Source organism: Dasypus novemcinctus, chromosome 11 (assembly GCF_030445035.2).
Source record: "Dasypus novemcinctus isolate mDasNov1 chromosome 11, mDasNov1.1.hap2, whole genome shotgun sequence".
Taxonomy (NCBI): domain Eukaryota; kingdom Metazoa; phylum Chordata; class Mammalia; order Cingulata; family Dasypodidae; genus Dasypus; species Dasypus novemcinctus.
Genome location: NC_080683.1, coordinates 95,563,864 through 95,579,064, shown reverse-complemented (window position 1 = coordinate 95,579,064; position 15,201 = coordinate 95,563,864). Strand labels below are relative to the sequence as shown.

Below are 15,201 nucleotides of genomic sequence, written 5' to 3'. Positions count from 1 at the left end.
GCTTACTGAAAAAAATGTAAACAAGACTTTAGAAAGATAAAGCTGTATACTTTTAAAGGGCACAGTCTTCTCAACTTTATTTCTTGAAGCTTATTGTGAACACAAATGACAAGAACATGTAAATTTAGATACAATCAATTAAGCACCTCAGAGGTTGCTGGGTGACTGCAGTTGGTAGAAGGGGGCCAATTGCAAGATACTGTGTAGTTTGTGTGCAGAAATATGAACAGTTTCTACTTTATAAACATGGTACTCTGGAAGCAATTTCATGCTTTAAGTCTGGCATCCTGCCAAAGGTAGCTTACACAGAACTTTCTTTTTTATGAGAAACTATTTCTTGGGGGTAAATTTATATTGTTCTACATGTTTGGTTTTTTTTTTTAAATGTGGGCTTGGAGGCTAAAGCCCCAGATCCTTCTTAAGTACCCAGATAAATAATTAATTTTGCAAAATACAAATGAGTTCAATTTGGTTTTTCAAAGCTATATCTCTGAGACCAACTGTGCCCTGCCTAATTTGGAAATATTTTCTATCTGGTTTTTATTTTGACAAGTACTCTGCTATCTACATTCGTGGCTATTTCTAGCATCCCAAGGGAGCTGCTTCAATGGTTGTCATAGTGCAGAGAAACATGCAAGAAAACCAAAAACTCAGTGCTTTCATAAAGCATTTATTTTTATTTGAAAACATTATACAGGCATTACATTGCCACAGCCAGTCCAGAGGGGAGCATGCAAATATCAAAAGTGGAGAGTTTGTTCAACTTATCTGTGTAAATTTCTCTTTTGGTTCATATTTTCCATTTGCAGTGTCAGGATTAGTGTGCTTTGTTATGTGGCGTAACAATAGAATCCTACCCATGGGGTAAAATCTGTACTGGTAGCTAGCTGGGGACTACTAACTGGTTATAAATCAAAAAACAAACCCAAAACAAACATTACTACACACTTATCAAAAGGTTAATAGCACAAGTTAGCAATATCTAAACTAAACATTGAAACATTATCATGAGACAGAGTGATGCAGTTTTTTCCATTGCTTGGTCTACCTGGTTGTGTATTTCAGAGTTTGAAGCTGTGGGAAGGTGTGACCAAGGCTGGGAGTGGGTGGATGGGCAAGTGTGATTTGCTTACGAAATCAAATTCTGTACAAATTGCTGATACCTCATTCACTGAGGAGAGTGGTGGTGGATTTAAATGCTGATTTTTTTGCTGGTGTCTACTGAGGTTATGAAATTTCAGAAATAAAAACAACTAGAGTTAAGGTTGTTCCACTCTCATTTCCCATTTCACTCCTAGAGGATCAATACTTTCACACAGAAGAATTTGTCCTTTGCTATTTTCTTATTTTCTAAGGGGTCTGGAACTCCTGATCTCAGACAAGTCAATATGTTATCAACCTTTCTAAATGGAGATAAACCACACAGTAAGGTACCCCAGACATGAAAGTTTTGTGTACAAGGACATAGGATGGTAAAGGGAATACAGCAAATTCATCTTAACATTCACACTTGGCTTCCATACAATGGAGTCAATTAAAATAATATAATTCAGATGGCAACTTTTAGCCCTCTGTTGATTGCAACCTTCATGAAATGTCAATTTAAAAAAATTCCCAGCCACTGAATGGACTTGGAAATACTTTCATCCACTTGTTTCTCAAAGCCTTTACTAAGCATCTACAAATTAGTATTGTAAAAATGAATAAAAAAAGTCTAAAACATTTGGCTTAAAATAAATACTAAAAATGCAATAAATCAAGCAAATTATGCAAACCAAAGGAATGTAAACACAAAAATAAAACCACAGTCTTTAAAGGTCTTCAAATCTGAATGGACAGAAATATCAGAGAAAGGTATTTAATTGGTTTAAAAGGTAGCAGAGAGCAGAAGTTAGTGAAGTTGCATTGATTTGATACAGCTTCAGCATTAATTGTTTCTCCCCACAGAAAATCAAACCTGGTTCTAAGGGCATTGAGCTGAGAAATCTGCATATTAGAGAAGAAACTTTTTCTTCCCCATTTCCAAGGATGGGAATATGAAAGTCCTGTCTTTGCTGCAACCTATCTTTCTATTTTGCAGAGACCCCACTGCGCTGTTTTGCTTTGCTTGCTTGCTTAAGATGCATTGCTTTGAATTGCCCAGAGTTTCAAACATGTTTATTATGATCTTTACAAGGATTTCTTTGAATGATAGAAGAATCAGCTTAACTTAAATAATATTTCATATACTAACAGGTAGAATCTATGCTAATTCATACAGGTCTGTGGTGTTTCTTGATTTCCAGTTTGCAAAAAAAAAGGTCTATTTTAAGGGCAGCAAAATTAGCCTAGTGGCATATGACTCAAAGCCTTATCAGGACCCTGTAATATTCTCTGTTATATCTTAAGATATTAGGCTATTGAATGGATGTCAAATATACCCAAAATGCCAGACTTTTAAAATAGTGACACCTTTACCACCACAAAGAGGCCAGCTCAATTGAGGTATTTTCAGAGACTGCTCCACATCAGCACCTTGGCTGTGTGAGAAGGCGGCACAACCAAAGATACTCCATAATAAAGGTAATTTCCATGCTGGTGTATTTCAAAAAGGGGTCACACAATTAAGAGGGAGACAACTGAGGCTTTTTCAAATGCCTTGAGTAATATCCACATTTTCGCTAAATAAATCTAGAAAGAGAATGGAAACAGACTTATGTTTTTTGAAGAGAGCCTACAGGGAGGAGCAGAGATACATATAAAAAATTATTACCCTCAATACATATGATATTATTTCTGGGGTTTTCCATAAGGAACAGAAATGGAACCTTCTTTTTCCTGTTATTACAAGGACTTGATTAGCAGAATCATGTGGCACAACAGAGAGGTCAGAGCCTGGATTGAAATATCAAAAGGCTAAAATGTTTGTTTTATATCTATTCCTAGAATAGAGCATTAAATGGTCAGTTGCCCCTCCCCACAAGGGCCACAGCACAAAACACTTATTGAGCAGGCAATCCAACATGTCACAGAGGAAACCATGAGGCACCAGGGCCCTACGATAAGGAAACGTCTCAGGGGTGGAGCTCCTGTGGCATGCATCACTCATATAGTCTGTGCAAAAAAATAAAGTATGATTCTTACAAAGTGACTTGCCATAGAAAAGTGGGATTTACGTTAACTACATACAGGGCTGGCAATAGTTCGCATCAGGAGTACAAAACAACCTCCTGAAAATGGATGTATCAACAGTAACAATAAGAATACAAATAATAATAATATTTGCCTTTGATTCAGAACTTTTCACAGTAATTGATGCGGGGGCGGGGTTGCCATTAGGACACACACTAGAAAGGCATCTCTCCAAGTCAGATGGATCAGAGCCTACGTCTCCAGGGACGCTTGCCTTGGTCCTGTTACAGGCTTTCGGGTTTGCTACCTTGCAGTCCACCTGCAGACTGCACCTAGTAAATACCTTTCTCTATGTACAATACAGAGATGGTGGGAGGCCACGTGGCCACTGAGTTGTCCTCCGCGGGCAGGAGGGCCCCATCCTAGGCCACGCGGACGTGGGGCTCTTCTTCGGACTCCTGGCCCAGGCTGGTGTAGGTGACGGAAGGTTCCACCTGAGCTGTGGTTGGTAAGTCCACGACAGGTCCCGAAGGATTACGAAACTGCTTGTATACCCGGGGGTCCTGGGCTATGTATGTGGAGGTGGAGGAGTAGAGCACCAGCCCAATGAGGATGGTGAAGAAAGACAGGAGGTAAAGTCCTGAAAACTGAAAAACACAACAGCAACGTCATTCAGCAGCCCAAGCAGAACCACTTACGTGTTAATGAGCGCCTGGGAGATCGGAGCAGAGCTGCTTCCTGTTGGAACAGGCAGCTTGATGAGTCGGCCAACGCTCTTGATGGAAAGTGAATTTTTCCTTCCTAAACTTGGTCTTATTGATTCTCCTTATCTCTTTTCTAGACCCTGTGGTCAACACAGAGGGATGCTTAGCTAATTGTCTCTAACATGCCTGTCTGCATTCCTAGTATTGGTAGGAGAGATAAACACAAATTAAAATACAGCAAGTTAAAACCAGAAAATCTCCATTATCACTCAGTTAAGAGGTAGTTGTTCATGACTTCATTAAACCCAGAAGAAATATAGGTATTCCATTTAAGTCTGTAATGGAGCCAATAATGATGGCCCCCTCGCCGACACAACGGTGCTGGGGAGCTCTGGTTTCACCTCGCTCTGATTCAGAGATTGCCTGTCTTCTCAGTAAGAATTGTTATTGACTTTGTGAACTACCTTTGCAAGATTAGATTATCTTTGGACAGCAGGAAATAGCCTAACATTCTATACCTGCTCCACCAATTTGAAAACAAAGCAGGGCTGTGCATACTGCTTTCTGCTTCCTAAACCACCTGCTTAAAAAGTCATAGAATTCTATGGCAAAAAATATTGGCTTATAGAAGTGCTTATGAATTTTCAATGTTTTTGAAAATTTTCAACTTCTGAAATTTCTTAAGTAGTTACAATGGAAGTAATGATTTGAGTAGTGTGTCTCTACCCTTAAAGACTTAATTGTCTTGGTGGAGAAATAGGTGAAGCTATTGACCCAGTCTTGACTGCATCCTGCAGCCATAGGGAAAAATGGATCAATTTGACTTTCCTGTTTTTTATTTTTATGCTCTGAAAGAACTTAAAACTGGTGAAAAAAACAAAACTTAATTGGAAGCTGGAAGAAAGGACGGGAAAAGAATTCAGAAATTCTATAAAGTTAAAAGGCTGTCATGAAACAGTATAAGATGGAGTAATTGGTAGATCAATAATAGAAAATGGCACATAGAAAAGGTATGCCTGTGGTTAAAAGTCCCTGCTATGAGGGGTTTGTTTTTGTTTTAAATAGAAGCAAGGTAGCTAAGACTAAAGATGGCTTTATGAGTTTCTCTAGAGCCCTCCTCACCCTCTCCTTCAGTTCCTTTATTCTTTACATTTCTCCAGGAGACAGATTCATTTAATTAACTTGAAATAATTTACTTACCACCTTTGAAAATAAATGTGCCATAATCGTTGATTCATTAGTTTATTTTAAAAAAGGAAAAGGAGACCACAGAGTAGTGCTGTAGATGACTTCAGAAACCTACCTATTCCCAAACACCTCTTCAACTTGCTCGTGAAATTCTACATTCAAGAGTACTTTCTTTTCCCTGAAACGTCAGTGAGTAAAATGGGTTTGTCCCTACTACTGCCATAATTTCAAATATTTTTTGCATTAATGACTTTCATTTATAAAACTTCCCTCATGTGTCTTCAATTTCAAGAGAAAAGCCTGGCACTACCATAGGGGCAGTACCCTCTCTGGCTCCACCTGAGCCTGCCCATGATGGAAGATGGAGGTATATTAAGAACGGGGCTTTGAAGTTAGAACTAGATTCTAACCCCCAAAAGGATTCAAATGGTAGCTCCACTACTTTCTGTCATTCGGGACATGCTTCTTAATCTTTCCAGCTCCAAATTGCCTTATCAGTAAAATGGGGACAATAATTGAACCTGCTAGTGGGGTGGTTATAAAGACTAAATTCGATAAAGCACTTACTGTGCGTATCTTACAGCAAGTAATCAATTCATATTAGTTTCATTGGTGCTATTGTTATTGTTGTTATTAATATAGCACTTATAATACTCATATAACCATTAATTTAATCAGAGATTGACTAGGCGATTGTATCTTTCTTGACCAGTGTCAAGCACAGAGCTTGGCACAGTATAGGCATTGAGTAAATATTACTTGTTTTTATTTCGAATGAATGACCTTAAAAATGGGGAAATTGAAGACTAAAGAAACATAAAAAACCCAGGCTTTACCAACTGTGGATTTAAAATATTTTTTAGTTTTAAATGAGATAATCCAATGTAATTTCTAATATATGAAATGTTAAACAAAAACCTGTTGAAAGGGAAGCCGTAGTAATTGATGCCTAATTTTTATTCTAAAGTCATCTTCAAACTTGGGCTTGGTCAGAGGAGGGTGGTATGATGATGAACTGGGAGGGACAAATGGGGATGGTAAGAGTTTAGGCAGAAGATGGAGGACTGCTGATCAGTGGATGGGCAAAGGAAGGTGGGGTGGGCAGGATGTGGCAACTGAAATGATAGAAGGGTAGACACAGAAAAGGATCTGACACAGAGTATCCAGCTAGTAGGATAGGGATTCCTTTTAATTTCTGATTTTGGCTCCCTTTCTCTGACTGGATCAATATAACAGACTTAAATATTTAATTTTTTTGTAAGTCTAATAAATTTGCCATTGTAAGAAATAATATCTGAACATACCAATTAAAAGTAACATCTCTGTTTTTGGACATGGGACCAATGATAAATCCATTACAAGGTGATTTCTTGGGACATAGCCTTAAATGATACTGCCTACTTTATTTCCAATGCATTGCCATTTAATCCATACAGAATTCCCTTTAAAAATGTCCAAAAGATGAATTGCCTGGAATTTTATATGACAGAGGCATTTTGGAAGTCACCCAAGGAATGTTATTAATAGATGGTAGAGCAAGTTTTCATTTAACATACACGCCCATAAAAGGGAGCGTAAGGCAAGTGCTATGATTAATCTGGATAAATATTGAGTGCAAGAAATGAAGTCAGAATTTTTTTTCTCTAGGAGGTACCAGGGGTTGAATCCAGGACCTCATACATGGGAAGCAAGCACCTAACCACTGAGCATATCCATTCCCCAAAGAGAGTGGCCTCCTTCGTTTGTTTGTTTCATTTTCAGAAAGCACTGGGGATTGAACCCAGGACCTCACACATGGGAAGCAGGCACTTAACCACCTGAGTGGCATCCATTCACTGGTTTGATTTTTTAAAAAGCAAGAGAAGTGGATTTGGCCCAATGGATAGGGCATCCACCTACCACATGGGAGGTCCATGGTTCAAACCCAGGGCCTCCTGACCCGTGTGGTGAACTGGCCCATGCGCAGTGCTAATGTATGCAAGGAGTGCTGTGCCATGCAGGGGTGTCTCCCGCGTTGGGAAACCCCATGCACAAGGAGTGCGCCCCGTAAGAAGAGCCGCCCAGTGAGAAAAAAGTGCTGCCTGCCCAGGAATGGCACCGCACACATGGAGAGCTGATGCAGCAAGATGATGCAAAAAAGGGGGCACGGATTCTGGGTGACGCTGACAAGAATACAGGCGAACACAGAAGAATATGCAATGAATGGATACAGAGAGCAGACAGCTGGCGGCGGGGGGGGGGGGGGTTGCTGGGGAAGGGGAGAGAAATAAATAGAAATAAATAAATAATAAAAAAATAAAAAGCCAGAAAAAATTTCATTTTTTCCCTTTTTCTAGATTGATAGAAAGTTTAATCAGAGGTAGCTAATAGAATGACCCCCAGTTCTGGATGCTGTGTTTTACCGGACAGAGCATTTGTTTCAAAAACCAATCATTGAAACAAAAGTTCTGTATAGTCTAGACTGCTTACCTTATTAACAGCAAATGAATACTTATTTCTACTTTCCCAAGCAAAGAGAAAAGGAACTACTCTGGACTACTAGATGAAGGATTGAAAACCGTCTCGGAGTTGCAGGTAGATGAGCTGAGTTTCAGGTGAAGGACTTCTGCCTCCATTTCAGAACACAGGCCACCATCTTAGGTGTGCTTTGTGGTCCTTCTCCCGCCATACTAGCCCAACAGCTGATGCTGTATTTATTCCACGTTGCAGACACACTTTTGTCTGCATTTTATCTAACTGCAGACACAGTTTACTTTGCTGCTTTTTCCGTCTTGATGAATTGCTTTGTTATTAAGGGTCAGAAAGCACTCACTGTACATAATGAGAATCCTTGTGTATTGCTTAGAGCAATCTGACTGAGACACAAGCCATTGTACAGAAAGGGGTGGCTTGAAAAACTGATATTAAGGTTGCATGAGGCTCTTTAACTTCTGACCAGGGGTTAAACCTAGCACTTAACCAACTGGCATCTCCATATGATTGCTGTTTAGTTAATGGGGCATTCAACACATCAGTTAAGGACAGACAAAATTCTCTTTAGTTTTTGCATTAAATGTCCAAGTTAAGTTTTAATAAACATTGACTTTAATAGGTCTAAATCTATGTAATGATAAAACCACATGGTTTGAAAATTCTTTCAAGGTACATTTATAAACATATCTACTAGCATATGTAAGGGAAAAGGCAGTTTTCAAGGGCAGCTTTCTTTTTCTAGCTTGACTAAATAGATAGCAGAGTGAGCAGAGCATATGTGAGCGATCCTCAGGGGGCATAGGGTGGCCTGAACATAAAGAGACCCTGGGTTTAAGCTCTACTTTTAAGGACTGAATGTACCAACCACTTCTATATGGTGAATGTGGAAGCACCATGTAGGTGCTTTCCTGGGAAGTGGACTTAAAGAGTTCTTTTATGGTATATGCCTCTGCATAAAATAGCGTTTGAAAGGTTTCTGATGCTGGATTCTTATCATTTCTGTTCAATAACTCTGCATGGATTTATTAATGATCAGAACTAATTGGTGGTTTAATGGATAATGAAAACTTAAAAGACCCTTTTAGTCCTGAAAGAGAGATGTATTCCTAGTTTCTATTTCCCAATAAGAGATGTAATGGAAAACAAAACATCATTTGTGGGAGGCAGAGAAAAAAAAAATGGAAAAGAATAGTTGGGAGGTTTTTTTAGAAAAGGGAGAGAAAAGAAGAGTGAGACCTTGGGGTAAAGCCCCTGAAGTAATCTGAGAAAAAAGAAGACATCTAGATCTAACTTGCAGAGCTGGGGAAGCTCAGTTGGAAGAAGGGAGAGAAACAAGTCTGTTCAGAAAGAAAACAGATATAGATGAAAATTTCTCAATAGCTAGGAGGAAAGGAGACTTACAATTGGATAACCTAAAAATAATAATTCTTTTCTAAATTGAACCAAGTGTTCCCTCTCCGTACACAACACAACACACACACACACATATGAGCAAGTCCACACACGCACATGTCTATGGGGTCCTACTGGTTGCCCTGATATGTTTTGCTTTCTGAACTTGCATGCCTAAAACGAATATTTGTTTCTCTTGAAAGAATATGAGTAGCTGGAGAGAACACTGCCCTTGAAGGCTTCTCCTAAATATAAGGATGAGTGAAGGACCATGCTTTCAAGCCCTCACCCTGACTATTGTGAGTGGATAAAGGAAATCCCAAATATCTAAGACCATAGCTGAAGGACGGTGCCTTTGCCCAAACAAGGGCTCTATTGGATCTGAGCTTGAGATTTGAGGAAGGCATAAATATTTGGAAACATGATGCTTGTAAGAGCCGAAACTGGTTCCTGAACTGCATAAGGAAGCAGTGCAGAAATGCATTCAAGGGTATTTCTAAGTGTGCTTACATGTGGCTTTTCATATGAAAGTATTTCACACATACAAAGGATATGGAACCAAGGTAATGATTTCCCACTGGTCCTTATTCAATTTATTCTTCTAAAAAACACACAGAAGTAATTAAATCTTTCCAGATTTTTAACACTTTAGCAGAAAACATCTATAGCAGTAGAGTTTGGGAATCTGCAAACTTCACAGCTGCTTCAGAAATAAATGCAACCATTGGTAAGCAAAATGATAAAGGGCAGCAGGAGGTCATTCTCATGGGAATCCAGCACAGGCTGGCAACTGTGAGGTTCAAGAGTTGCTGGGAAGAATTTTTCTGTAGGTAGATTGGCCTGGTAATTTCAGCAGACAAGTCATGCTTGGGAAAAACTAGATTTTAATGAAATTTGTGAAAACTGTCCTAGTCATTGCAATGTAAAACACAGTGTTCTTTCTCCTATATTTCCATACTTTATACAATGAACACATAAATAAATCAACTGGCACATCTAACTGTGGTGTCTAGACCAAAAAAGAATAAGTAAGCCCAATTTTATTTAAAATAGAATCAGTTACAGTTTGGCGTTCTTAGCACCAGGGTAGTTTAAAGACTCATCAGTGACTAAATAAAATAAGATACCAATTTAAAAAGTGAATCATTAGTTAAATATAATTGTGACATACTGGAGATTTTGACCTCCAGTATGAGAATATGATAGGCAGATAAAATTGGACTTTATAACTAAAAAGGGAGTCCAAGGTCTCCTGCACCACTACTTAATAGGTGAGTTGCAGGGTGGATCCTTTGGACAACAGTCTGGGAAGGCAGATGGTCAATCACCTGCGTGTCCTAGAGTGGGAAGGAGAAGACAGGTCAGCCATGGCCAGACATCTCTCGGCAGCCACGGGGGTCTCAGAGGGTGTGGACCCCACCTCACGCCTGGGGGTGGAACTGTTGCAAGCAGAAGGAGAGAGAATGTTGGTCAGTGCTCTACCTGGTCCTTGTATTCTGCCACTGGGTCTCAGCCAATTGCTGTTCCGGGCAAGGAAAGGAGACAGGCTTGGCTCCACCAAAAAGCCAGCCCAGACAAGCTGATGCCTGACCTCCTAGTTCTGGCTTTGCACAAACTAACTTGTTCATTTGTATTCTTATTTGGGTATTCAAACTGCAGAAGTTCTGCTTCTGGGTTTACTGACTTGGGAATAAACTGCCTGGAGAGACTGAAACATTTTCACATAATTTGGAACTCTCCAGTTATTGCTCTGCCTCCCAGCTCGCCTCCCTTGTTTTACTCTTCCCCATTTCCATTTTTAGAAAAAAAAATTGGCTAAATCTCTCTGTATAAATATTGCAGGGTTTCTTCTTTCTAGGTTGTAGCCAGGAAAAATGACAGATGTGGGCATGGCATACAATATACTGATAAATACTGATACTGTTTGTCTTTAGAGATCTTGAATACTGACCCACACTCTCTTTCTTTCTCCAATCAGGAGAGAGGAAATAATCCCAAATCCATGCTAATCTAATCAAGAGAGAATATAAATGAATGCGTGCCTTCCTCAAAATGCCGAGTGATTTCTCTCTTCACATTAAAAAACAAAACAAAATCAAGGTATTGCTAAGATTTAAATATTTGGGAAATGGTTTATCCTGCAAGCATTGTGTTGTTAAAAAGGGAAGCAGCAACCAGGGTCCCTGCCTCCTGCTGTGCCTGGGGCGCTCACCCAAGGCAAGGCTGTGCCTGGCACAGCAATACTAGTTGGGTTTATGAGGGCTTCTGTTTGGTTTGCAAAACCAATTCATTTGGCAGTATAATGCAGGCGGCCAATCACATTCAGGCGAATGAGGGATCTTTTATAGGCCAGTATCTTCCCCTGTAGATAATTTCACACGAGTACAGCAACTGGGAGCTAAAACTGGATTTCTGGCATTATCTTTTGTATGACAGACATTTCCAGTTCCATGAATTGATAGGAATAATTGTTGTTTGTGCAGATTTCCATTCTCTGCAGTCCAGCAAAAGAAGACCCGTAAAACCAAGCCAGAGTGGAAGAGGAGGCGCTTACTCTGTGGAAGGGTTGAACTATAGGCTCAGTTACAATAAAGGCCATTGATGCCTCATTTATGTCACCTTTCCGTGCTTTGTTCTTATTATGCCTAATCAAAAAAAGAAGGATTTCATTTGTGTGCAAGACAGACTGAGCAGCGGCTTTCGCTTTCATGTTTGGATTCTTGCATCACAAGACATCCTTTTTCCCTCAGCATGACACAGAGGTGCATGCTCGGCTGGGGCGATGCTGCAGGGGACTGAATTTAAAGCCAGTGAAACATACCTGGTTTGTAGAAGTGGTAATGTTGCTGCTTAACACATCCCAAAGACCATCCAATTGGAAAGGATCCCATTACAAGGAAATCAAATTCACTGGTTGCATGAAAATCAATGACACTCAAGGTCTTTGATGTCAACTTTCAAAACAGTTTCTCTCAGCAGTAAATTTTAGAAATAGAGTGCTTAATGAGATGTTCCAGGAAGTATCAAGTGAGGGTTCACAGTTGAGCTCTGGAGTCTAAGAATGCTGGAATTGCATCCATGTGTATTATTTCCTTGCTGCATGGTCCTGGTCAAGTTACTCACCTTTCCAAGTTTTGTGTGACTCATCAGTTATCTACAGACAATAGCAGTACCTGCTATATTGGGGCTGCTGTAAACATTAAGTGAGATAATATGTGTAAAACTCTCAGTGCAGTTTTGCTTGGCACAGTGTCAACATTCAATAAATATTATAATAGCTATTATTATCTTTAAATCACAGAGAGTAAATACTAAAGCAAAGATAGATGTAAAACCTTTACTCAATAACCCTCACTTGGAGAACTTCAGCATAAATCCAATTGACTTGTAAGTGCATTAATGAAATTGGCTATTTGAAAGAAGAACATAGCAGTAAATTTATCTGGAATGCAAATAATCAACTTTGGTTAATAGGTTCAGTATTTGGGCTTGTTTATGTTGAGATTTTAAAAATAGTTTATAATTATGTAGGCCACAGGAATCCTCATAACTCCCTATTCTTCTATAACTTGTTTGTTAATTTTTGGCAACCATTCCTCATTGGCACAAACCACCCTTGAGCACCTATGAGTATAAATGAGTAAGTTTAGCAATTCATTTTGTTTTTTCAGTGTGGTAGGCTGAAAAATGGTTCCCCCAAAGATATCCATCTTCTGATCCCTGGGACCTGTGAATGTTACTTTATTTGGACAAAGGTTCACTGCAGATGTAATTAAGGATCTTAAGATAGGAGATTATTTTGGGTTATATGGGTAGGTCCTAAATGCAATCACATGTTTCCTTATAAGAGGGAGAAATAGGGAGACTTTAGGTCCAAAAGGAGAAGGCAAGGTGAAGATTGGGAAGAGAGAGGTTTCAAGATGCTGACCTTGAAGGATGGAGTGATGTGGCCACAAGCCAAGGCATGCTGGCAGCTACCAGAAGCTGGAAGGGAAAACAAACAGACTCTCCTCTACAAACTACAGAAGGAGCATAGCCTGTCACCACCTTGATTTTGGGACAGTGAAACTGATTTCATACTTCTGGCCTCTAGAACTGTAAGAGCATAATTTGTTGTTGTTTAAAGACATCAGGTGTGTGGCAATTTGTTACATCAGTTGTAGGAAACTAATATACTCAACAATTAATTATTCATTCATTACTGAGCTTACCTGTGGTCTGAGAACCTAATTACCACCTAACCATCCATCCATCCATTCTACAAATACTTGTAGAGTTTTCCTACTAAATGACCAGTGCTGGGGACAGTGATGAATAAAATGCACGTAACCCAATCCCTACTTTCCAGTCTGTTGTGGAAGACAGGCAAAAAAACTAGTCGAAGGAATAACTTCTAATACAGTTTTGGAAAATGCTGTGAAGGAGCAAATAGGTGACAGAATGATATGGGAGAGTTTAGTGGAAGCTACTTATATAATTAGGGAAGTCATCTCTGAAGATGAGACATTCACATTGGGACCTGAATGGTTAGAAGGAGCAGGCATGAGAGGGCTGGGGGAAGAGCAGTCCAGGCAGACAGACATCAAGAGCAAAGGCCCTGAAGAAGAAAGAGCATGTCTAGTCCTGGAACAGAAGCACAGCCAATGAGGCTATCTAATACTTAATAGTAATTTCCAGGTTTTGATGGGCTTCACATAACTCACTCTCTTAACTCACGGGGAAGCTATTATTATTTTCTCCTTTTCTAAGAGAAGGTCATTGCAATACAGTATGGTGGGCAAGTTTCAGGAGTGGAAGTTGGAGCCATAGGCAGAGACCTCAGTGTCAGAGCTTTAAGGTCCAGTGGGGCATTTAAATTCTCAAAGTGTAATGAGAAAGTAGTATTAAGGAGTTTCAGCAGAGGAGACACATAATGTAATTTGTGTTTTCAAAGGATCACTGGATGCTGGGGAGAGATTAATTGCAGAGAGGAATAAGTAAAAGCAGGAAGACCAAGAGACTGTGCTCTTGGACTAAGATGGTGGTAGTAGAAATGAAGAGAGGAGAATTCATATTGGAGGAAGATCCATAGAATTGCTGATGGATTAGATGTGAGGAGTGAAGAAGAGAGAGATCCTAAGATTGAATCTCAGTTACTGAAGTTGACTGTTCTTAGGACATTTCTTGTTTTCTTTACCAATCAGTTCTCATGGTGCATTTGTTCCCCTATTTTCATATATTCATCTTTTTAATTGGTGAGAATTTACCCTAACATCCTCTACAGTACTAGTATGAGCTAACCGTGGGATATTCTAGACATAATGTCAGACAACATTCAAGCTATAAAGTTCTCCCAGTTCTCCATTTGTCTCCTTCCTTATAACCTGAGAATTGTTCTAAGAGAAGAATAATATTCAGGAAAGCACAATTCATAATGATTTAAATTAAATATGATAATCTTGGAGAACACAGCTATGGTCTACTTCTTCTGAAGTATTTTCATACATATTATCTCATTTCATTAAAAAAAGAAATCAACCTCCCCAGAGGTCCTGTGATGAGCTGGGGCAGTGTGAGGTGTGTGGTGGTTCAGCAGGTGCTCAGGGTTCAGGTCTCAAAGTGAGAGCTCAACAACGCCCAGAGGCCTCTGCCCTTGGCCCAGTTCTTTTACCTCCCCCCAAATGCTCGTGTAACTACATTATAAAGTCAGTCTTTTTCTTTCTTCCATTCCCTGCACTCAAGCTTCCAAGGGTAATCTATATTTCTTCTGTGTAGGGAAGGAATCAGCTTTAATTCTAACAGATCTTGGAACAACCTTAATGGATTATTGATGAACCTGGGAGCTGCTCTTTCTCAATTCATAGAAATGAACAATCATGACGAAATATTATCAGGGCTGGGGGTGGGAGAGGAACTCACTGTCAAAATGAAAAATGAGCTCTCCGCAACCGTATCGGAATTCTATATTTTTTCCTCTCACATATACCTGGTGGTGGCAGGAAACACAGAAAAATGAAATAAATGGATAAGGTGTATATTTGCAAAGAATATCATGGTGTGACAGTTTTCAAGGAAAAGTCATTAATTCCTTTAACTATGATGGTTTTAATAGTTTTTTTTTTCTAAATAAGATGTTTGGTACCTGATATATACCTGCCACCTTCTTGTGATAACCTTCAGCAGTCTTTTTTTTTTTCAATTGCAGCATGTCACAAAGGAATACTGGCAATGGGCCCAGGGCTTCTGGTTATTCCAGAATAAAATCTTACAGTACCATTATTTTCACATTTTCACAGTATATTATGATTCCTAATATCCATGGAGTAACTATAAAAAATGTACTTGAGACATCCAA

General features: G+C 39.4%; 1 protein-coding gene across 2 annotated transcripts in view; it reads right to left on the bottom strand.

Moving 5' to 3' along the window:
- Positions 1–654: 654 nt before the first annotated feature.
- Positions 655–15,201, bottom strand: part of SLC35F1 (solute carrier family 35 member F1) — a 416,388-nt gene continuing 401,841 nt past the window's right edge. For both annotated transcript variants that reach the window (XM_071218638.1, XM_004457695.5), the window contains one exon: positions 655–3,758. In XM_071218638.1, the coding sequence (XP_071074739.1) occupies positions 3,534–3,758 (225 nt within the window). In that variant the 3' untranslated portion in view covers positions 655–3,533. The remainder of the gene's footprint in view (positions 3,759–15,201) is intronic.